Source organism: Channa argus, chromosome 18, assembly GCF_033026475.1.
Source record: "Channa argus isolate prfri chromosome 18, Channa argus male v1.0, whole genome shotgun sequence".
Lineage (NCBI taxonomy): Eukaryota > Metazoa > Chordata > Actinopteri > Anabantiformes > Channidae > Channa > Channa argus.
The window spans coordinates 14,044,710-14,069,124 of NC_090214.1; the positions used below are offsets into that span (position 1 = coordinate 14,044,710).

Genomic DNA, 24,415 nt, shown 5'->3' on the forward strand with positions numbered 1-24,415 from the left:
AAATGCTCCCTCTGTGTTCACAAATTGAAAGTGAACAGATTAACTCCGTGTGGAATTCTTTAATTAATTATATGAGAAGATAAATTTTGCAGGTCATAAATTGGACAATGAGCCATATATTAATATAGTTTTTTTTATCTTGTGAGCAAATTTGATATAAATGATATTGTATATTGAAATGAGTTTTATTCATTTCTTGATTACTGAAATTAATTCACTGATCTGATCTGTGGAGCTTGATATAAATATCGTGTCTTTAACTGAATTTCAAATGAAAAAAACTACATTCGACATGGCCTGAATGTTTTAGAACCGAAAATAAAAAAATCAATCTTTTTCTTTAGACATTTTAATAAATTAAATTATAAGTAAATAAATACATAAATATTCAAATTAAAATTACTTTAGAGGACAAAATAAACCTTTTGATATTCAGCAAATACATTGAAAGTGAAGAAAAAACAAACAGTAAAGTACATATGGAACATACTATAAAAGTGGCATACTATTTTGTTATCTATGCTAGAAAGTGGAAACTCCTCTCCACATGGCCTCGAGAGCAGGACACTGTGAAGTAGCTCAGTTCCTGCTGCAGAACTCAGCGCAAGTGGACGCTAAGGCCAAGGTATGAGTCATTATCTCTTACCTTCATCATCGTATCCCTCAACAACATCATGTGCTCTTTGCTGCCACTCACTACTTCCTCTAGCATCTAGCTGCCTCTACCTGCTTTACATAAAAGCCCACCTAAACACATAGCCTTTGTGTATATCAAAGGCAGGTTGATTTGGTTGATTGTCTAGTTTATTATCCCCTCTTATTGATATCTTATTGATTTTAAAACATATCCCCTTATTGTCTGTGTGCAGGACGACCAGACACCCTTGCACTGTGCAGCCCGTATGGGCCACAAGGAGCTTGTTAGACTGCTCCTTGAGCACAAGGCCAGCCCAGACTCAGCTACAACCGCAGGCCACACACCGTTACACATTGCTGCACGGGAAGGACATGTCCAAACCATTCGAATCTTGTTGGATGCTGGAGCACAGCAAATAAAGATGACAAAGGTAAAGTAGAAGCTGTGGCAATGGAATAAAAGATGGCCTCACATGTGTATAGAATTTTATCTTTAAAAGCTAAAGAGCAGGTGAAACATCTAGTTTATAATGGCTAATATATTATACATATATTATGTTTAGATACCAAATTTCTGCTTGTACTTTGAGTCCACCTTTAAGTTTTTTATCATTGTTATTGGACTTTAATTGCGTGAGGATCTTAGTTTTGTATAGCTTTCAATCTATTTAGAATTAATAGAAAAAAAAATAAAAATAATGTTGCTTTTATTTAGAAAACATATGGTATGTCATGGCCACATAATATGGTAAGGGGTTGTCTTTGTGCATTGTTCTTTTTTATGAGCAGAAAGGCTTCACTCCCCTTCATGTGGCCTCCAAATATGGAAAGGTGGATGTGGCAGAATTACTCCTAGAGAGAGGAGCCAATCCTAATGCAGCTGGGAAGGTGAGACAATCTGTGCACCCTTTGCAGACCACAATCTGCGGACCACAATCTGTGGTCCGCAAAGGACTCACACAATACAGCACTCTTTACTAAGCTGTGAAAAGTAAGTCAAGCTGGAAAGGGGAACTCATAGTGATGATTTTAGAATATTAGCAATTGACAGATTATCATGGTATGTGTTTCATATATACATGTTTTTGTGTGTTTTGTGTATGTGTGGGTGTTTGTTGGTTTATATATGTGTATGTGTATGTGCGTGTGTGTGTTTAACAGAACGGTCTGACACCTCTTCATGTGGCTGTCCATCACAACAACCTGGATGTTGTTAAACTCCTGGTCAGCAAGGGAGGATCTGCACACAGCACTGCCCGAGTAAGATGCTCACATATGTGTGTGCACAGAGTATGTGCACACAACATTACGACCTATCGCTGACACACAGACCAAAGCAGGTGACACGTGTGTGATACTTAAACACACAGTAATTTGACCGTTGTTAAAAAAATGATGCCTTGCAGTCGGGTTAACCATTTTCAAAAGAATGTAAGATTTTGTCAGACATTCCTCTGACTGGCACCCATTTCCCATTGTCTGTGTTTGTATGCCCTTGTTTCTCTCTACAGAATGGCTACACTCCGCTGCACATAGCGGCAAAGCAGAACCAGATGGAAGTGGCCAGTTGTCTGCTGCAGAATGGGGCGTCGCCAAATGCTGAGTCGCTCCAAGGCATCACACCCCTACACCTGGCTTCGCAAGAGGGACGGCCTGACATCGTGGCTCTGCTCATCTCCAAACAGGCCAATGTTAATCTAGGAAACAAGGTACAATAAATCAAAAGGGATCAACCTCAGAGAGTAAAATTTGATTGACATAGCCTATCAGTAGATTTTATATTATATTATATATATTAGATATTTTTTTAGATGATCGCTCTATAATATCCAACACAGTAAAAATATTTCATCAGCTCATCTGTTTTACATTTGTTTTTTGCCTTTTAGAATGGACTGACCCCCTTGCATCTTGTGGCTCAGGAGGGCCATGTGGGCATCGCTGACACGTTGGTTAAACAGGGAGCTTCTGTTTATGCTGCTTCACGGGTAAGATGCACTGCTTCCATTAATACACAGAATGTTAATGTGAGTATTCTTAAATAAATTCTTATCTAAATTTAAAAAAGTACATATTCCTCTTTGCTGACGGAAACAATGTGGCTGCAGTACAGCCAAAAATGAGGCCTAGGATCTGGTCAGATCTATGGCATTTTGTCGTAAATGTTCAACAGTGATTGAGAACCATCTTACAAGGTGATAGAATTTCTTAATTTCAACAAATAAGAGCAATACTCATAATATTTAACAAAAAATAATCCTATAGGTGTTTTGGATTTTGGCCTGCCTCAGACAGTAGATTACTAAGCGTGACAATGTGTTTGTCCATGGCTCTAAAAGAGTGGTTCTACGTCACACAGTGAGCTATTATTGGCTTCTTTTGCTTAGCTTTACAACTATAGCAGAGCAAGGATGACACTTGCTGATGATGTTTAATACTACGATTCAAAAGAAGTTATCATCGTACAGTCTACGTATAGACATTAGTTGATGTCTCAAATAAACTTTTAAGATTGCGGAAACTCCACAGTTCCACAAATTCCATCAGCTTTAAGACAATAATTTGCAACAACTTGTATTTAAGAGCTCATTTTGCAAAAGATATAACCTTGTAAGAGTGGTGTCAATGAAGTCACTGAACCACAGCCAGCTGTTTCTTTCTATCCTCATTTCAGACGGGCTATACACCCCTTCATGTGGCCTGTCACTATGGCAACATCAAGATGGTGAAGTTCCTTCTGCAGCAGCAGGCTCATGCAAACAGCAAGACTAGGGTAACTAATCTCAACTGATTTATTCATTTATTTACAGTTGTAACCATAATCTGCTCTGCTTACGTGTTTGATGCTTGGTGTTATTACAGTAATGCTTTATCAAAGTGTTGTTGAACCATCTGTGATTAGTTAACCAGTATGAACATAAAAATATTAAACTAGAGAACCATGCTGAGGCAAACAGTAAACTTCCTGTCACATGGAGAAACACTGGCAAACAGTACCCTGAGAATCATAGCAGTTTATTTCTGTTTGTTGGTCTAACATCGGCCATGTTCTCCTCATATTGGTTTTGTTTGTGATTGGTGTAGTACGGTAAAGACATATGTTACCAGTTTCTGACCCTATCACATCTGATTTGTAGCCTGAGATTGTGGTTTTTCTGTTTGTGGCACCCTTGAGAAGTTTACATTAGGGCACATGTCATATGTAACACACAACAGGGATATATTGCGAAATAAAAAAAAAAAGGATTTATTACAATATATTGTGCACGATACATTATGACACAGCCCTAGAACTGGTATTAACATTAGGTGCTAGAATTAAATCAAGTTATGTGTTCATGTTTTGTCTGTTTTTTTGCAGATGGGCTACACCCCCTTGCACCAGGCAGCTCAGCAGGGTCATACTGATATTGTCACCTTGTTGTTAAAACATGGAGCCCAGCCCAATGAAATCACTTTGGTGAGCCACTTGGAATATCTCATCATATTGTGAGTTCAGGGTCACCACAGCAGATGATCTGTCAGCATTTTGACGTGGCACATTTCGGACTGGATGGGGGTGGGCGGTTGTGGGTTCAGTGCCCAGGGATTACGTTACGTTATAATACGTTACTCTCAACACTGGTATTTCCCATTGAACTGCACACTGATTTCTCTAGAGAACATGCGCATGTTCTATAAGATTATGTGAAAACAAATCATCACTCTGATATAATAATTACTTTTTGACTATTCCAGGGTTCAAATGGCATAGGTGACAAAATATACAATTCAACATTTCAAGTTACAGATTAGAAATTGTAATTTTCTAGTAGAAGCTAAATATCTACGATGGTGCTATTGGCAAGCTGCTACTCTGATGATGTATTAAATGTTTGTATGTATGTATGTGTGTGTGTGTGTGTGTATATATATATATATATATATATATAGATATAGATATAGATATAGATAGATATAGAAAATTTATCTGAAATATTTTGTGTGATTTTTCTCACCCTTCTCTGTATAGAATGGGACATCCCCCCTGGGCATTGCTAAGAGGCTTGGCTACATCTCTGTCATCGATGTGCTGAAGCTGGTTACTGAGGAGTCTGTTTCTGCAGTAAGCAACACATCATGTATCTTTCACATGATTACACAAATATGCAAAGAAGTAGCCCTGACACACCATTTCTCAAATGTTCAATCGAATAATGGTCTGGTCTTGATCAACTTTGTCAGCTGATTCAGCATTTTCCATGTGTCTTTCTTGTTTCTTTTTCTGCCATATCTCTGTCGGCAACCTCCTTCTGCTTAGATCACTACGGAAAAGCATCGGATGAGTTTCCCTGAGACAGTGGATGAGATTTTGGATGTTTCAGAGGATGAAGGTAGGCTATCAGATTTCCTTGTTGGAAGCACATCAACAGTTCAGCTTTAATATATTATTTTCAGGTCATCATTTTGGTAGAAGAACTGTGTAGGAGGTACAGTGACAGATGAAAGTAGCACTATGTTAACAAATATGTATATGAATGTTTATAACACGGTTTTCCATTTGTTTTGTAGGGGTTGCCCAGCTAACCTTAGGTAGGATTGTGTCTGTATCTCTGCCTTGTCCAGTCCGGTGAACACGTGCCTCCATTGCAGTCGCACTTCCACATTTTCTCTGTGTATCACTATTTGTCCTTCTAATCCCTTCTTCTCAGTCTGCTCTGAACTCCAGTCCTGTTTGCTTTTCTCTATCTTTATCTCCTCTATTTTTATTCTCTGCCCCTCTCCCTCTTGCGCAGAAATTTATTTTAAAAATTTATGTTTTTCATCAGCATGTAGTCACAACATTTTCCTTTTACCAGCGTTCAATGCACATCTGTTCGTGGACTCATTATTGACAGAACCCCAGTACATCTGTGTTTAAAAGACAAATGGTTCCCTTCCAACATAGCAGTTCTTACACCTGCCTTTTACAGACTAATTGATCAATAAGCTGATTACACACATGCTGTTCCCCAGCTGTGAAGCTCTCTTGCACACAACACACAGTTGATATTTTTGCAGTCATCATTCTGCTTTAAAATCAGATTAGTGTAACTGAAAAACAAACTTTGATGCATTTTCACACGCAAGCATCACATATTAATGTTTTGTTCCTGTTGCATTTCTTTAATTGTATTGCCTTTTTCTTCTTTAACGTTTTTTGTACCTGTACAGCTTGTACCAGTGAATGTTTATCTGTCTGCAAACAGCTCTTTTTTGTGATTTGTTGCTTTAATATTGTTATGATTTCAATACCATTCCTCCTGAATAATTGAGGTGTTTTCTCCCACACAGAAACAACCATCACCACATGTGATTTCATCTTTAATGGGCATGCTCACTAAAAAAGCTGTCACCAGGTGCCTTGCAGTTTGCCGTCCATACAGTGTCCTAAACTGTGTTAATACTCACTGTCTTACCAATCCTCTGCTTTCATTCCTTTGGTTTCCATTGGCTCTGGTTGTTGCTGGTTTGACTCCATTGCTTGGACTATCTGAAACTGCTTTGTGACCATTTTTTCTGTGGTGTGATGAAGGTGAAGGGATGGGAAGAGTGATGGTGTAAATATTACTACTTCCACCTCAGGAGATCTTGTGATCTGGGTCAACCAAAGTTAAAGAAACTGTCACAAGTCATAAAGCATTGGGGATAACAAATCAGTTTACTTTAGTAAAGAAACCTAGCTTTTACAACTGAGTGGAAAAACTTGAGAGTTAAGATCAGCATCATTTTGCCCTGTATTTCCCTGGTCTCGTCCTCTTCTCTCTTGATTCTTTATGTGCACTTTGCAATCTGTTCTCTGCAAATCTTCCTTATTTCCTCTTTGCTCCTTTTTGGCCTTTCTGATAGCTGTATTTCACACACAGGAGACGAGTTGCTGGGGATGGATGGAGCACGTTACTTGAAGTTAGATGACTTCAAAGACCAAGACGATGACTTTCTCTCCCCTAAGAAAACCTTAAGAGACTTTGAGGGTGGCATGGGTACCACGTAAGTCATTGATGGCTTCATAGGGTAACAGACTTAAATTATACCGTTATGGTAATATGCTGTAGATGAATGTTACACAAAAGGCTTTGCAGTGGATATATTTTTAAGAATTCCTAACATAATAGATTTTATTAAATAGGCTGGAGATTGTGTGCTCTTGTTACAATTTGTTTTACAAAATACACTCACTCGACACATCACTAGGAACACTTGTACCTACCAATACAACAGTCATTAATTCCACTTCAATAAGGTTATGAATTCTCAGCTTTTAAGTTGAAACTATCAGAAAGGTGATAATTTTACTGTGAAAAACTAAAAGAATTTAAAAAATAAAGTTCATGGCAGAGCTGCTATATATTGGATTGGAGTACCTAATGAAGTGGTCAATGAGTTTAGTCAGCCATTGTCTCTTTTTTAATGTATTATTATTGCTTCCTCTCCTACAGGCCATATTCCCCTGCAATTCCTAGAATCCCTTGTGTGTCCCCAGAGACGGTTCTGCTGGATCAGGTAGACTTAATTCATATCATATCATCATTGAGTGTCTATGAGAATTTATAAGCATGTTTTACTGTATCGTATTGAAGACAGTTGTTAAATTGGGAAAGTTAAATATGTGAGTATTTTTTTCCCTTCTCTTACTCATTTCATTCAGGTCTATTTATCACTTTTATTCCCACTATTTTTCTCTGCCTATCTCTTCTTTTACTGTGTGCTACATGTTCCTATCTTGATCTTTTCCTAAATGGTTATTGTACTGCTTCTCCTTTTTTCAATGGCTGGCTTCTCTTCTCCTCTCTGACCTCAGCACATGCCTGTCCCCCTTCCGAAGGAGTACGATGAAGACTCTCTCATTCCGAGCAGCCCAGCTACGGAGACTTCAGACAATGTCAGCCCTGTAGCCAGCCCTATTCACACAGGGTCAGCTAATAAAACATTTTGATACATGTTAACCTAGTTATTTTCATGCAATCACAGGGAGGACCCGCCAGTGTGTTCATGTGCCACTCCCAAGTCTGGTTAAATGCAGAGGGTTGTTTTCAGGGAGGGCATCCAATATAAAACACATGCTAAATTTAACATGCAAATCATATCTTCCTCACAGAATCTGACCTCCTTACCACATCAGTCGCAGCCCGGGTTAACAACGACCCCATCGCTACTGTTGACCTACAGGGTGCCGGTGGAAATTGTGCTTTTTTTAGTTGAAGAAGGAGAGGAAGAACGCATGTTCATAGGCAGACAATGTAGAAGTGACAGTATTCTCTTTGGATGTTGGGACCATGATAGGGAAGGGTAGAGAGTTGGTTGACATGATGCAAGGTGGTGGATATACAGATGTCCAGGAGACCAGGTGGAAAGGTAGAAAGGCTAGAAGCTTAGGAGCAGGTTTCAAGTTGTTCTACTATGGGTCAGATAGGAAGAGAAATGGAGTTTGTGAGAAATGTTCTAGAGGGGAAAAGACTATCAGAGAGGTTGATGAGTCTGAAGCTAGAAATTGAAGACGTGTTCAATGTTGTTAGTGGTTATGCCCCACAGGTAGGATGTGATTTAGAAGAGAAGGAGAAATGCTGGAGTGATTTAGATGAAGTGATGCAGAGCGGAGGTGAGAGAGTGGTGATTGGTGCACATTATAATGAACATGTTGGTGAGGGGAACAGAGGTGATGAGAATGTGATGGGCAGGTTTGGTCTTCAGGACAGGAACGCAGAAGGACAGATGTGGTAGACTTTGCCAAGAGGATGGAAATGGCTGTAGTGAACACTTTCTTCCAGACAAATAAGAGTGGAGGTAGAAGCACTGAAGTGGACGACATCTTGTGTAGATATTTTAATCTGAAAGAGATCAGTGACTGCAAAGTATTGGTAGGGGAAAACATAGGACAACGCAGGATGGTTGTTTGTAAAATGACTCTGGTGGTGAGGAAGATGAGGAGGAGATCAGAGGGACAGCTCATGTTAGATAATTTGGAGATAAAGTCAGAGAGGCCAGATTGAGGTGGTTTGGACATGTTCAGAGACTGTGAATATATCGGTAGAAGGATGCTGAGGCTGGAGCTACCAGGCAGGAGGTCTAGAGGAAGACCAAAGAGGAGATTTATAGATGTAGTGAGAGAGGACATGAAGTTAGTTGGTGTGAGAGAAGAGGATGCAGAGGACAGGGGTAGAAGAAAGAGAATGATTCGCTGTGGTGACCCCTGAAAGGGAAGAGCTGAAAGGAAAAGAAGTTATCCTTGTTATTTTATTTATGTTAAATTATATTATTTATTGATGCTGCTTTTCAGGCTAAAAAGACTCAGTGACATCACAAGCATTACAAAACTGTTTAAAGGGCAATAAAAATGTATAGCATTTATCATTTTGGCATTTGACAGTGTTTTGATCAAATATTAACACCTGACGTGACGTTTAAACAAATATAATTCCTGCATCATCCTAATTCTCGAACGCAATCAGCGATCCCTTATCTGTAACTGCCTATTCTGTCCAGCATCACAGAGGGCTGGAGCTCAGTGGGTGAGAGGTGGGGTACAAACTGGGGACCTTCTAGATGTGAGGCTGCATTTCTATCACAAATTACATAGTTATCATCATGTTAATATGATCAACAGTTCATAGGAGAGAAAACACAAGTTTCAAAAGTTAATTAAGTCCGTTTTTATATTTATGTTAAGTCAACACCTCTTCGTTATCTATAACCGCATATAATGTGGAGGGTGTGTGGTTTACAGATCCAAAGTCTCTCACAGGAAGACAGACACACTGAGGCTGCCTGTCTAATGCATAATCAAATAGAAAGTAGCTGTTTTTTAATTTAACCTTTCAAGTTATTTTGGTACACTTGTTTTTTTCATTTGGCCTGTCCTCTCCTGCTCCTCTCCTAGAGTTTCGATAAATTTCTTTATCATATTTTTATATCACTGTGTGACTCTCAGATTCCTGGTGAGTTTCATGGTGGATGCTCGAGGCGGCTCTATGCGGGGCAGCAGACACCATGGCCTGCGGGTTATCATTCCTCCTCGAACCTGCGCTGCACCAACACGCATTACTTGCCGACTAGTCAAACCACAGAAACTGACCACACCTCCTCCGCTGGTGGAGGGTGAGGGCCTTGCTAGTCGCATCATCTCCCTAGGGCCATCCAGCATGCAGTTTCTGGGGTCAGTCAACTTTGAGTTATTCACAATACTGACAGTTGATGTAAAACTGGTCATAACATTTTGACGGTAGTTTCTGTTAAAAGAATACCTAGAGTTCTGCAAAAAAATATTTGCATTTTCAATAAACTGACTGACTGAGAGTGACTTATTAAATAAAATCCATTGATTTATATTTATGTATGTATTTACCTAGATGTTGGCTAGAATGACTGATTTGATTTGTGAAAGATAGGAATACTGTGCAATATCTAATATGAATACAAAATTCAATTCAAGCTAATCATTGTGCAATGTAATGGACTAATATATTTCTTAACAGCTAATGGCGATACCAGTAAATATCTTATTACGTTATTAAACTTAGTCACAGGAATGATTGCAATAATAATACAGCTACATAATAAATATTGGGCCACTTGGTTTATTAATTCTATATATAAAGTAGTCTTTTGTGTGATTAATAGAATGTTGAGCCTCAAATCAGGTTCAAAATGTAGCTTCTTTGTTTTTTTTCAGGCCAGTGATAGTGGAAATCCCTCACTTTGCCTCACTGGGCCGAGGTGACAGAGAGCTAGTGGTCCTCCGCAGTGAAAATGGCTCTGTCTGGAAGGAACATCGCAATCGCTATGGTGACGAAGTGCTCGAAACTATTCTGAATGGCATGGATGAAGGTCAGTGTGATAGTCATTGATGTCACTGGCTGAGTGACTTTGCACAGTCGCAGTGTTAAGTCAGTGTTAATCTTGATCTATGACGCTAGAGTTAAAGAGGGCAAAGAGAGAACCTACCTTCTTATGAAAATGTGTTAGCTGCATTTCACAGTGCACATTCTTTCATGTCTATTTAAAGCTAGAAGTCTAGGATATACATTCTAAAAATTACCATCTCCCCCATTTTGTTCCTTCTCTTTCTATTTTCTCATTCTGTTTCTATTCCTGTCTTTTTATTTTTTCTTCCTCGTTAAATCTTACCATCTGTAGACCTAGAGAGTCAAGAAGAGCTGGAGAAGAAGAGAATCCGTCGGATCATTTCTACTGACTTTCCCCTGTACTTCGCTGTGGTCTCCCGCATACAGCAGGAAAGTGATCTAATTGGTCCAGAGGGCGGCCGGCTGATGAGTAAACTTGTGCCCCATGTTGAGGCCATCTTTCCTGAGACAGCTGTGACCAAGAGAGTGAGACTAGGACTGCAGGTAAGAAGTAGAGTTGGAGCGGAGACAGTAGGAGAAGCATATAAATGAATAGGAACAGTGGAAAGAGGGGGACGATTTCAGAAATTCGGGATTTGTTTATTTTGCTTGTTTAAATGACACACTGGTGCTTTTTTAGAAGTTGCAGAAAACAGATGTTTCAATTATAGAACAGCTGACTCCTTATCTGTGATTCAGTGCTCTGTGCCAGCATGTTTACCTGCTTGTGCTGCATACGGTGTTTTTGATTTGATCTTTCATTCTGCCTCTTTGACAAATGAGCCTGAATATGTTCAAACTATGCATCAGTCATTAGGACTGTATAGCTGACTGCAGACAGATGTTTTATTCTCATATGATTATGATTGTTTAATGGAAGTTCATGAACTGTCATAGGCATTGACCTTTCAGGGACAATTGTTTGACAACAGGTGTGATTCTGTATTTTTCGGTCCAGTCTAAGTCAGTGTTTTTGAGAATAATATTTTTATGTTCTTTCCCGATGACATTAAACTGTGTAGTTAAAACTTTCCATTAGCTTTATTAATGTATGGATTTTGTTTGGATTATTGAAAATTCAACCCCAATCTAATGAGTACAGGTTATTTCACAATTCTTCAAATCTTAATAATTAATAACTTCAAGGCATTTAAAACATTCTGTGATGTACTGTATAGTTTGACAATACATCACTTTGCATATCTTGCTTTAGAGATGTCATCTGAGCCTGTCATGCCTCACTGTGCTGTGTGTAAATAAGCCTTTGCAACCCCTTGGCAAATATGTCACCACCGGTCACTCATCCTTGCCTCCACAGACACACACGGGAACATAGCACAACACATGCTGACTATCTCTTTGTATCCATCACTTCTGCTTTTCTTTGTTTACAATTACAGACAGATGATGGGTTCTGCATTTCAGTTGTTTTTCTCATTTCAGTGTAAATGATTTGCATTCTCTGTGAGTGCACTTATAATTTTTTAAGGGAATTGCAGTTTTGTTTTGCCTTATGCTGCTCTTATTATGTTTTTCTTTTATCCAGCCATTCATCACCCTTCAGTTACCTGATTTAATTTGTGAGCCAAACTGACTGAGCTGAGGCACTGATCTGAGTTGGGTCAGGTGTGAAATATAAATTGGTTGCATGTGTGAGTATGGCTGTGAGTTTGATGTCTTTTGAGCATATTGTTCTGTTTTTCTTCTTATTTCTATGTCTATTTCCTGCCTATTTAACATTCTTTTGGATAACATATACTTTTATATTATGTTTGTGCTACAAGTTATCTTTCACATTTTTATACACCTGGCTTCCAGTCAACTCCAGATCTTTTATTCTGTCTGTTTGGCATTTTGCTCCTCAACTTCCTTTCCCTTCACTACTTCTATTTCAGGCACAGCCAATCCCTGATGAACTGCTGACTCGGCAGCTTGGTAACCAGGCAACCTTCAGCCCGGTGGTTACCATTGAACCACGCAGGCGCAAATTCCACCGTCCAATTGGATTACGCATCCCATTGCCACCATCCTGGAGGGAGAGTCCTCGGGATGCTGGGGAGGGTGATACCACCAGCTTGCGCCTCCTCTGCAGTGTCATCGGTACAAACTATTTTGAAGTTGATCAAATATAAACTGTATATAGGCCGACTTTATCGAGTATGACTGTTTGTATTTTTTTGATTCATTTAAGTACTGTACACCCACTGGCCACTTTGTTAGGTACACCTGTCCAACGTAATGCATCTAACACAGCAGCTCTACCACAATTCTACTTTTACAAGCTTAGAATTTCTCAGTTTTTAAGTTGAAACTGTCAGAAAGATGATATTGAGGTCATACTGGGTGGCGGAGTCATTCTGGAGTATGTTATAATAAGAGGTGGTTCTCATGTTTTGATGACCCTATTAAAAATTAATGAAGGGGCCAAAACATGAGAGCCACCACCATATACTGTGGGCACCATCAAGGCAATGACAGTGTAGTTGTTGTGTCTTAGGTGGAACCGCACCAGCTCAGTGGGAGGACATAACCGGAACCACCAAGCTGATGTATGCCCATAACTGTGCCAACTTTACCACCAATGTTTCTGCAAGGTGATCCCCTCAACAGTTCTCCAGATACATTCCTTCCTTCCTGTACTGCCTACATCAGCACATGAATCAAGTTTCTACCTGCCACTTTCCCTCCCTGTTCCCTTATTCTACTTTGTCCAGATTTTGGCTGGCAGACTGTCCACGCACGGCCGAGGCAGTGACCTTTGCCAACTTGCTATACCGAGAGTTGATGTCGGTTCCGTATATGGCAAAGTTTGTTATTTTTGCGAAGATGAATGAAGCACGTGAGGGGCGCTTGCGTTGTTACTGCATGACAGATGACAAGATGGACAAAACTCTTGAGCTGCATGAAAACTTTACTGAAGTGGCTCGCAGTCGAGATATTGAGGTGAGTAAATGGGCAAAGGAAAATGTAGTATATGCATTGAAAGGTTATTGTTGTCGGGAAATTTCCGTTGAATAAAAAAGCATAAAGCTGGTTATGTTTTCATAATAGAAAATTATGACCTTTGCAGGACAATGATGCAAAGGTCATGGTGGACATTGTCCTGCATGGAGAATGTTTTCTGTAGTGCAGAGGACTGTCTTATGATTTACAATACATCCTTACCATATTCTCTTTTCCTGGTTTATCTAGTCACCCTTAATAACGTGTAACTTCTTTTCAACAGCTGATGGAGGGGTTGCCACTGTACCTGGAGTGCTCTGGGAACCTGGTGCCAATCAGGAAGGCTACCCAGCAGCCTCGCAGCTTCAGCTTCCAAGCCTTCAGAGATAATAGACTGCCCATCTCTGTAAAGGTCTGTCTATGCTTGACTGTTCAAATGCCTGCATTCTGTCACTTGTAATATAATTCATTCAACACCGGGTTTTGTTTGTTTAGTTGTTGTGTTTGGTGTGTCAAGGATCCTTTCACCAGTTAGTGTCTCTCTTGAGCAGCCATCTACTAATCACACAGACAATCGGGTCATGTGGTGTTTTTTGTGTGTCTGTTTGCTATTCACTGTCACATTTGTGGTAGACCTTCAGTTTGTCTCACCATCAGCATGTAAATTGTCAGAGAACAGTAAAGTGCTGCTTCTACATTCACTCAGCACAATAGAAACTGCAACTAAGTCACCTTTTATAAACAAAAACATTAGTATATAGGTAAGATGATATTCAGTTTGTTAGATCATTTTTCAAATGTTCTTTTCATTTTTTATTTCATTCTAATTTAATTTACAACAATGTGCAACAATTAAAACCCTCCTCCTTTGTAATGATAGTGCTGTTTAAGTGTCTCTTTGGTTAATATGTTTTCACATTGTGCATCTATCTGTATGTGCCTTGTAACGTATTTCTCATAATGATATTTATATAAAGTTCCATCACTTTGGTGATCCATTGTGCGTCTTTCAGTGTGACACACACCACTGTTAAAAGTTAGCTAGAGAATGGAGTAGTTGGATACATTTTCTATGATAGTGTAACTGAGCAACAAACAACTTTTCCGTCTACCTGTAAGCGCTCTCTGGTAATTTGTTTGCATGTCCTGTGACATCCACACTGTCTTTGCCTGCCTTCCTATCTTGCTCCCTTGCCTGTCTGTATGTGTCTGTCTCACTGTCTCTCTTTCTCTCTCTCATGGTCACTCTCTAACTGTCTGGTCTGACAGACGTCCAGGTAAAAAGTGCAGGTAAATCTCTCCCTCTCGCCTGCCTATGGACTGCTTCCATCCCTGTTTCCCCCTGTTTTCTGACCCATGTAACTGCGCCACATGCTCAGGGTAATATGGATTGGTTCTAATACTTGTGTTGATGTTTTTGTCTTCCTCCTCTCTCCTGCTCTGTTTCATACTCTTCTCTTGCATTCTGACTCCTATTCTGTGTCTATCTCCCACTTTCTTTTCTTTTTGCTTTACTTTTTGCTCACACCTCTTCTTCTCTATTGTTTCTACTTTTCTTCTTTCATCGCTCCCCATATTCTCCTTCTTCTCCTTCTTCCTCTTCCTCTCTCTATCCTCTCGCCTTTTCTCTATGCTAGGTCAGAGATAGTAACAAGGATGCCACTGGGTTTTTGTCCTTTTTGCGGAAGTGCACCAAATACGAAGACACACAGCATGTACTGTGTAACCTTAACATAACCATGCCACCTTGTGTCAAGGTATGGACATGCTCAGCACACATACACAAAAGTTTTGCTTGAATTTCACTAGACATCCTTTTGCTTGATGCAAAGCTGTGCCTACATTACATTCTGCAAATAGGAAGCCAAGTTTTCATGTTGTCCATAACAATGCAGTACACTATAAAACCATAAACCACTGCCCTTGAAGACTAACTAACTGCATCCTAAATTAAAACCAATCGACTACTTTCTGTTGGATAAAAATTAATCATAATGCCATAATAATCAAATTGGTGAAATTTCAATCTACTGATCATCAAATCTTTGCATTGTCCTGTATTCCACAAACCAAACAATAAGTGTTCAAATGTTAAAAATCTTACTTTCATATAACTGTAATAATAATGATGTGTCAATGTTGTTATTTAGTCGTTTTACTTTTATTTTAGGTTGTTGGAAGTGAGGAACGCCGGAGAACTTTAACCCCTCTTGCCCTGAGAGAGCGTTACAGCGCATTGAACGAGCCTGGTGTGGGTGAGTCAGTGCCTGATCTTCAGCCCTCTCCTGTTATAAATACGATGATGATTATAACCGTATGTTGCACTCCCCTCTTCACCCTAAACCCTCTGCCTCCAAGTCTGCCCTTATCTGTCTCTCATGCACGCATGGCACAAAGACTGAGCCTTGGACGCAATGCACTGCTCTACAGTATCCCCCAGACTTCTTTGCAGTGCAGTTAGAGGAAATCTTAATGATTGCAGGCCCAAAAATGAGCAACAGTCCCCAAAATGACCTTAATGGCTCCCATGGCACGTGGCAAGTTAGCCTCATCTGTCTTCAGTGTCCTGGTAGCTATGACAACCAATGAATGACTTTTGTGATTGGTTTTGCATGGCGCTGGTGTCTCCACTGCGATTTCCAAAGGCATGGCAGCAGATATAATAAGCGTTAACGCTGTAGCTTTCCAGTGGGAATGGGCAGGACCTCGCAGTGGAGTTAGACAGAGGAGCCCTTATACTGGCCTGTAGTAAATGAACTGAGATGAGATGGCTGATCTGTTTGGTTTAAATGTTACTGATGTGGGTGGTGGGTGAAGGGGAAAGGCCTTTTCTGTCTTACACAGCGCTGTTATATTGCACTTTGGTTCCTCTGTAATGGTTACTGAATGCTGATAAGACAAGTACCTGAATGAACCCCACTTTCTAACCTCCCCCACCCGTATAGTGTGCTAATTCTGAGGACTTTATGGACAAAAACAGTGTGTGGGTATTGCTTATTTCCTTCAACAGAGAAATGCTTTGTCAAGGTAGGTATCACAATAACAATTTCAGTAGTATCTCAAGTAAATGGTAAATATTTTAGATGACAGAAGAGGTCCTAAAAGGAAAGAGAAAAAGAAAAAATTACAACAGTTTCTAGTATTTCAGTGTCAGTTACACACATTTGGACAGTACAACACACAACACATTAGGTTTAAATTATAGTCAATTTTATCAGCTGAACTGTTAAAGTGTGACTTAGATCACAATTAAAATCAGAGTTAGAATCTTAGTATTCTGAAATGTTTTTTGTTTTTTTTTACTCTTTAGCCACAGTCAATGCCATGGAGAGGACTGAAATCAAAATCAACATCATAGCTGAACAGCTGGGATTGAGCTGGGCAGGTTAGTCATTTGAAATATTATCTGCTGTTTTTGTCTGTTTTTGTTTCTATCTATTTATCTGCTTGCCCATCCTATTAGAGTTGGCAAGAGAGCTTCAGTTTGGAGTAGATGACATAAACAGAATCCGTGTGGAAAATCCCAACTCGCTGCTTGACCAAAGCTCTGCCCTGCTCAACCTGTGGGCCAGTAGAGAGGGCAAAAGGGCCAAGAGTAAGTCCATCTGCATTAGATTTGCCTTTTATGTTCCCAAATACTGTAGTTTTTATTAAATAGTGCATAAAGAACATCTGTAAGTATGTAGTTTCCTGTATCCACAGAATGCTCCGTAACTTTTTTATCTTCCCAGATTTGTTTCAGTTTTTGTTGTGTTTACAATGAATCACTGTTGGCTTTTTGTTTTTATATCCACGTCTCTCTATCTTCTCAGTGGACAGCCTATGCACTGCCCTGAGGAACATTGATCGTGCAGACATTGTAAGCTCTCTAGAGGGTCAGGCTCAACAGCCAGAAGCCAGTGCTTTGGATGAAGGTGCTTGTCGGCTCAGTGACCGTGACTCCACCCTTCTGTCCCCCGGTGCTATCAATGGTGAGTCACACAAGCACATCAAACATTATGTATTCAAATCAGAATAATAATTGAAAGGAATGGTATTAAAAAGAAAGAAAATCTGTCATGTTCCCTAAAAAGGGATTTAATTGTCTTAATTGTATTTAGTCTTAACTTCTTATTACTTTAAAGCTGTAGAAACTGTCATCAAAGTTAAATCTGTCCGTTTGTTCTCTAGCAAGTTACAAATCAGCTTACTTTAATCCAGAAAACAAATTAGTTACATGTAAACAAGCTAACGTAGCGAGTCTTCCACATTCCAAATGCAAAAAAAAAGGTTTTTATTTTGAATACAGTTTTGGTGGTAAACACAGTGTAGTTACTATCTGTGGATTTCTTAGAAATTCTTATTTTGATTGATTGTACTCTAATCATCTGTAATTATCAGAAATGGAAAGTTAACAGGAATTTCTTGCTCCATAAGAATTTTGAGGTTAATACAGGATCAGTTACTTAAAGTATAAAATTTAGTATACTTAGTAACATGCATATACATGTACTCAGGCCTTTTTGGGAAATTGACATACATGAGCTACAAAGTGAATTGCCACTATATTTGAACAAAATGACATAACAACTAATTTGCATATTTATTATAAGGATTTATTCAAATGCCTATTCAAACATATGGATTGGTCACAACAATGGTTAGCAGTACAGCAAATGTGCATTTAAATTCAGCACCAGAAGGTGAGCTGTTGTTCTCATTTACTTTCCACATCTGAAAACCTCCCTGCTTCCCTGGAGTCTGGGTAACAGCCATTTTACCTTGTCTCTGTTACTCCACAAGAGATCACGGACACAAGGCCACCGCGCCTAGTGCACAAGCCACGAGTTATTAGACCCCCGTTTTTCAGAAGGGGTAAGTTGAAGTAAACTCGGGCTGCATGGTGGTTTGATGCTCATGTACTTGATGATGATGATGATGATGATGATGATGATGATGATGACGATGAATCTCAAAAGATGTTTTTGAGGTCTGAGGAGTGGTGTCATTCTTCCGCCATGAACCCAGCCTTATGCAGCATGCACTAACACCACATCTGTGCATCCCTGACTGGGGCCCAATTCTTTTTTTATTAATTTCTTTTTGTTTTTGACACCTCATACTTGAGAAACCTCATGCTTATGAGAAAGCGTTTGTAAGGCCAGAGAGGACCAACACTTAACATGTGGGTAATATTGAATCTTAATTTTGGATCTTTGGGATTGTTAATATTAAATGTGTGTGGCTGTGTGAGAGTGTGCACGCATACATGAGTGTGCATACACTACGTGTGTGTGTGTGTGTGTGTGTATGTGTTGGTCTGGGATGACTACACTAAAGTTAAAAGTAGTACTTGTACACAGGTGATAGTATGCTCTGGGCCTTCATACCTTGTTTTTGTTCTTCCTTCTGTCTTTCTTTCTTTCTTTCGATTGTTCTCTGTCTTTCCCTGAGAATAAGACATAATTTTACCTGTCCAATTATTTTTGATGGACAGCGGACATTGTGTGTAACTGCAATGTTCTAGCGGTCTTGAAATTTTGTCTTTAGCTCAGGATTCACTCTGTCCTACTTTCAGTCTATCTCTGAACCTATGACATGTCATATCTGCTGCCCAGCCGCCCTGCTCCTCCTTCCTCCTCCCCTCTCCTGCTTTTCTTCCTCACAGCTCTTCCTGTCCGACCTCTGACCTCATATGACCTCATGTTGACCTCTGGGCCTCCTCTTCTCTTGTCATCTTATTTTCCTACGCTCCTCCCTCGTTCAGTCGAGTGGGGAAACTCTCCTCCTCTCTCAGTCCAGCTCTTTGTGTGTATTAAAGTTTGAGCATGAGCACGCTGCATGCTTTGCTGTTACAATACATGTGCGCGCGTGTGTCTGTCTGTGTGTATGTGTGTGTGTGTGTGTGTGTGTGTGTGTGTGGTTGTGAGTCTATCTCTGACCTGGGCTCCAATAAAGAAAGTCAAGAAAATCACTTTATTTACTGTAGCTCAGCTTGCAAGGAAAGTATGTAAAAGTATGTTTGCCTTGTTTTTACACAAAAAGTGTTTTAAATGCCTGGCAAGATAAAGCAGACGTATAAAAAAATCTTAAAACCTTGTTTACCAGGCAAATACAAGATGATTTTTGTCATCTATATTAAAAATTGTGTTGTCTGTACAGTTACAAAATGTGTGTGTGTGTGTGTGTGTGTGTGTGTGTTTGCAGTTTCCTGAACAAAATAAAAGTTTACTGTGCATGGCATGCTTTTAATGTATAAATTTCTCTTCCCAGTGTGTAATGTTTGTTAATGTTTTCTCTGTTCAATGGGTGTATTTCAATCTTGTTTTAAATGCTACATTAACAAGCAATTTCTTTTCTTTTTTTGTAAAATAAATTGTGTGTTTTTACACTGTAACACATGATCTGCTGCATAGCACGTAATGTTCAGGTGACAGTGTCGCTGTGACAGGATGTAATTCATTCACGGGCAAATAGCTAACTGTAAAATATTCATTTAATAAATGTCAGTGGGATTATATGGGTTTGTGTAGTTTTTACACATCTTAGGTTTTACTTTGAAAACAGGGCTATTGCTAATACCAGTGTCCTCTGTAGTTACTATGTATGTAAGCACATAAAAACTTAATATTAAAAACAATTTTATTTAGCTATTTAATTATTTTTAATCATCTTTTGCCCATGTCTGATGCCAGAGTCACTGTTAACGTTGGAACATTATCTGCTAACAGGGATATTACTGTGTGGTGTGTTTGTGTATTAGTTTGGGTGTGTGTTTGCGAATGTTTGATTCTCACTTGTGAAAAAAAAGTGTATGTCCTCATCTGTATGTCACTATGAGGGCAAGGTTTATGTACATGTGTGTGAGCTTGTGTGTACAGTAGTGAAGTGTGTAGTGTGATTTGCAGTGCTGTTGGTTGTGTACTTCACTACATCCTGTGTCTTTGACACCTACATGTGTCTGTGTTTAAACAGTAGGGGTGAAGGGAAAGGCTAACCCAGATTCATGTAACTCGTTCTAACTCATTCTAATTCTGGCTCATTGCTATTCACCTCATTCTGATGCCACCTCATCACCCTGGCCCTGTACCATCCCAGAAACACACACACGCATGCACACACACAAACACACACGTGCGCTTACCCACACCAGGGCCCATTAGCACATAAACACATTTTTTTTCACGCAGTAAAGATGTATTTCACTCAATAATATGTTTTTTTCCTGTTCAGAGTTACAGTAGACAGTAGATACAGTAGATTCCATAGTCATTTTTAACTACATTGCTCATTTTAAGCTAATTTTAATTTAAGTTCCTGTGAAATTGTATTTTTGATAAAACATTGTACTGATAAAGTTTAAAAATATCCTTATTCACAGCCATGGCAGGATAGACTTTGCTAAATGGTTTTGCATGATCACTTTTCATCTGCAACCAAGGGGCCTGCATATTGATAGAATAGGCTGCTTACATGAAAGCTATGAAAAACAAAATCGAGGAAAAGTAGAATTCAACAACCTTTTAGAGGCATTGGTCTTTACTACTTAGCTAATCATGCACATTATCTTGGTAGCAAGCCATTATATTCTACCTGATTTTGCGTATAAAAATTTCAAGTTTTGTTTTTATTGTTGGTATTAAAGTTGATTTATAGTCCTTCACTGCTGTAATAAGTTAAAAAACACGTTTTCTAGATAGGAGTTTCACGGTCATTTTAACTTTTGATAGTTATCTAAGTGCAAAAATGATTAATGTATTATAAACAAACCTCATACTTCTTTGTATTTACATATTTTGTTTTTTAAACAGTGAGTTTAATACACAATGTAAAATCTCAGGGCTACACCATAAGTTGATTTCAGGTCTGAAGCAGAATGATGTGTACACAGCTTCGGCTCGGGTGAAGTACGTTTTTACTGTTGAATTTTACATTGCTTCATCTGAACCAATCATTACAGCCATTTAGTTAGCCAGCCAAGTAGTTTCCTTAGTACTGAAGATTACGGATATCCCAACTCAAACCCATCACATGTACGCTATCAGACAATGAACCTATACTGTATCTAAAGACAAGATAAGGATGAAGATTTATTCAGATTTATTTATTCATATTTTCACAGAACATTAACGTAAAAGTGTTTGGCATTAGTTTTTAACCATAAAACCGTTTAAACAACATTAATTTAAACTATTATTTCTCTGCATATTTATTGTAAACCAATGTGAAAAATGTTTTGAAAAAAATAGCTTCTAAAAGACTAAACCTAAATGACCTGAGAGGTAAAGGACAGAGATAAACTAACTTGCCACTGTTTTCGTAAATCCAAAGGCGATTCAGAAACAATAAATAAATGTAAAAGAATAATAAAAAAAAAAAAAAAAATTGCTATTCTAACTATATATTGCTTTATATATAGTGCTATATATAATTGAATTATAATATGCAGTGCCACATCTTGCTTTTGTACTGAAATAGGTTTTATTGAAGAAGAAAGACAAAATTTCTCACTGCATATAGTGTATGTCAGTCAACTTGGCTGTAGGTTTGCGTGTGTCCTAAGTATGTATGTATGTAGGAAGGTTGTTGCAGTAACAACGTTGGTGATAGTCAAACAAAAATGTATTGCTAAGGACCCTATTGCTTATTATATTTGAGTGTCATGGTTAATGAATGTATGTTGATCAAAACCTTGATAGCATCATCCATATAATCTACTGATTTAGAATCTGTTCAACGTTCCTGAGGCCTAAGAGTCTTGGCAGAACAGTAAAATAGCATTTCCTTCAACTAAGGAAACTATTGATTACATTTCTTATAAAATATAAGTTCAAAGACCAGCTCACCAGACACAAATCAATTTTAAAAAATGGTTAAAATATTTTGTCCAATGTTTATGCGTGTTTGTGGGTATGTGTGAATGTGTGCACAGTGTTCTTCATTTGGACGCTTGGGCTGCAGACATACAAATGCATGACTGATATGCAACTAAAGGAGAATGCAAGAACAACAGTAACTTGCAACTTCCTTCGCAGAATCTGCAAGATGCTGTTGAATCCCACTCAGGGTTGGAACGATAATAGAAAGATTTTATTTAAGCTGAAGTATTTGTTACCACTATGTCCTTTTTTTTGTTTGCAGTCTACTCTGTAGAATGCTTTCTCATAGCATAGCGCCTGTTTTCTGTTTTGATTAGTCAGATTTTAGTCCATCCTTAAAAAAAATTGTTATTTCGTGATTGGGTGTATGTACAACCCCAATTTTTAAAATAGTGAAATGTAAATAAAAACAGAATCCAATGATTAGCAAATATCATTAAAACATATTTTTGTTCACAATAGAACATAAACAGATGCTGAAACTTAGATATTTGAAAATTTTATTGAAAATATTTTCTCATTTGCAATTTGATGGCAGCAACACATAAAAGTTGAAACAGAAGGAACAAAAGGCTGGATATTCATTGCTTCCTAAACATAAAATTGGGAAGACTTTAAAGATCTCACCATCTACAGTAAATAATATCCTCAAAAGACTCAGAGAATCGGGAGGAATCTCTGTGGGCAAGGGACAACGTCAAAACTGGATGCACGTGATCTTCAGGCCCTCAGGTGGCATTGCATTAAAAACAGGCATGGTTCTCTACTATACTGAATGGGCTAGGGAACACAGTTTGCTGTGTAATCCACAAATGTAATTTAAGGCTGTATCATGCAAAGAAGAAGCCATATGTGAACTCAATCCAGAAATTCTGTGGTGTTCTCTGGGCCAAAGCTCATTTCAAATGATCTGGACGGAAATGTTATTTCTTTTGGAAACCATGGACACTGTGCAATGCTAGTCCCAAACTCAGTAGAAATTGGGGAGGGTTGTGTCAGGAAGGGTATTAGGTATGGGCAGCTTACACATCTGGAAAGACACCACCAATGCTGAAAACTACATAAAGGGTTTAGGGCAACATATGCTCCCATCCAGACAGCGTTTCTTTCAGGGAAGGCCTTTCATACTTCAGCAAGACAATGCTAAGCCACATACTACATCGGTCACAACAGCATGACTTTGCTGGAGAAGAGTCCAGGTGTTAAGTGACCTACCTGCACTCCCGACCTTTCGCCAATAGAAAAAAATTGGCACACATAAAACAAAAAATCTTGCAACAAAAGCTCAGGACAACATTCCTCTCCTAAAACCCCAGCAATTGGTCTCCTCACTTCCCAGACGTTTACAGACAGAGGTGATGCTACACAATGGTAAACATCACCCTGTTCGAACATTTTGGAGATGTGTTGCTGCCATTAAATTCAAAATAATCTAATATTTTCCATTAAATGGTAAAATGTCTGAGTTTCAACATCTGATATTTTGTTTATCTTCTACTGTGAATAAAATATGGGTTGATGAGGTTTACAAATCATTGGATTGTGTTCTTATTTACATATTACACATTTTCCCAACTTTTGTTAAATTGGGGTTGTAAATTATACAGCCTCTTAAACACATTTTTGATCATGCAACATCTTAATAGGCTTCAGAAGTAATCAGGATACATAAATCCTGCTGAAATACTTTTGATAAATGATATGAACCTATATCGTGCCAACCCCACCTTAAATATAATGGATAACTGTAGACTCTTGTTTTTTTTATTACGGAACACAGTCTTTGTTCTGCAGATTCACTTTTTTACATTGTGGAAACCGAGAGCCCTGCACCATTCACCTCACAGTCAAAGGGGGACACGTGAAACACCTCAGTTCCTCACCTTATTCATATTGCTGTGTCCCAATGACAGTGACCTAAAGTGCCTCTTTAGCATAACAAATCATCTCTATCATATTGGCTTGGATTTGTTGAAGCCAGATTGCATCAGTGTCTTTTTTAACACACTAATTGATAATCAAAGACTGACGACATATCTTAATCCTACATTAGTGGTCCAAACTTAAGTATGTTATAAAGACCAACTATTAGTTTTTTCTTGTATATTGGGACAGGGC

The 24,415-nt window shown here is 38.7% G+C and overlaps 1 protein-coding gene across 12 annotated transcripts in view; it reads left to right on the forward strand.

Annotated features, from left to right (window-relative positions):
- Nucleotides 1-24,415, forward strand: part of ank1b (ankyrin 1, erythrocytic b) — a 73,170-nt gene that overhangs the window by 42,632 nt on the left and 6,123 nt on the right. For 7 of the 12 annotated variants that reach the window (XM_067484279.1, XM_067484280.1, XM_067484285.1 and 4 more), the window contains 27 exons: nt 527-625; nt 870-1,067; nt 1,426-1,524; nt 1,798-1,896; nt 2,148-2,345; nt 2,526-2,624; nt 3,311-3,409; nt 3,998-4,096; nt 4,649-4,741; nt 4,937-5,009; nt 5,188-5,208; nt 6,522-6,645; nt 7,095-7,158; nt 7,457-7,569; nt 9,584-9,808; nt 10,325-10,479; nt 10,789-11,000; nt 12,392-12,596; nt 12,994-13,090; nt 13,211-13,439; nt 13,723-13,851; nt 15,077-15,196; nt 15,610-15,694; nt 16,750-16,824; nt 16,903-17,034; nt 17,252-17,410; nt 18,222-18,293. In XM_067484279.1, coding sequence (XP_067340380.1) covers nt 527-625; nt 870-1,067; nt 1,426-1,524; nt 1,798-1,896; nt 2,148-2,345; nt 2,526-2,624; nt 3,311-3,409; nt 3,998-4,096; nt 4,649-4,741; nt 4,937-5,009; nt 5,188-5,208; nt 6,522-6,645; nt 7,095-7,158; nt 7,457-7,569; nt 9,584-9,808; nt 10,325-10,479; nt 10,789-11,000; nt 12,392-12,596; nt 12,994-13,090; nt 13,211-13,439; nt 13,723-13,851; nt 15,077-15,196; nt 15,610-15,694; nt 16,750-16,824; nt 16,903-17,034; nt 17,252-17,410; nt 18,222-18,293 — 3,373 coding nt within the window. The remainder of the gene's footprint in view (nt 1-526; nt 626-869; nt 1,068-1,425; nt 1,525-1,797; nt 1,897-2,147; nt 2,346-2,525; nt 2,625-3,310; nt 3,410-3,997; nt 4,097-4,648; nt 4,742-4,936; nt 5,010-5,187; nt 5,209-6,521; nt 6,646-7,094; nt 7,159-7,456; nt 7,570-9,583; nt 9,809-10,324; nt 10,480-10,788; nt 11,001-12,391; nt 12,597-12,993; nt 13,091-13,210; nt 13,440-13,722; nt 13,852-15,076; nt 15,197-15,609; nt 15,695-16,749; nt 16,825-16,902; nt 17,035-17,251; nt 17,411-18,221; nt 18,294-24,415) is intronic. The other 5 variants (XM_067484283.1, XM_067484290.1, XM_067484288.1 and 2 more) reach the window with 3 other exon arrangements.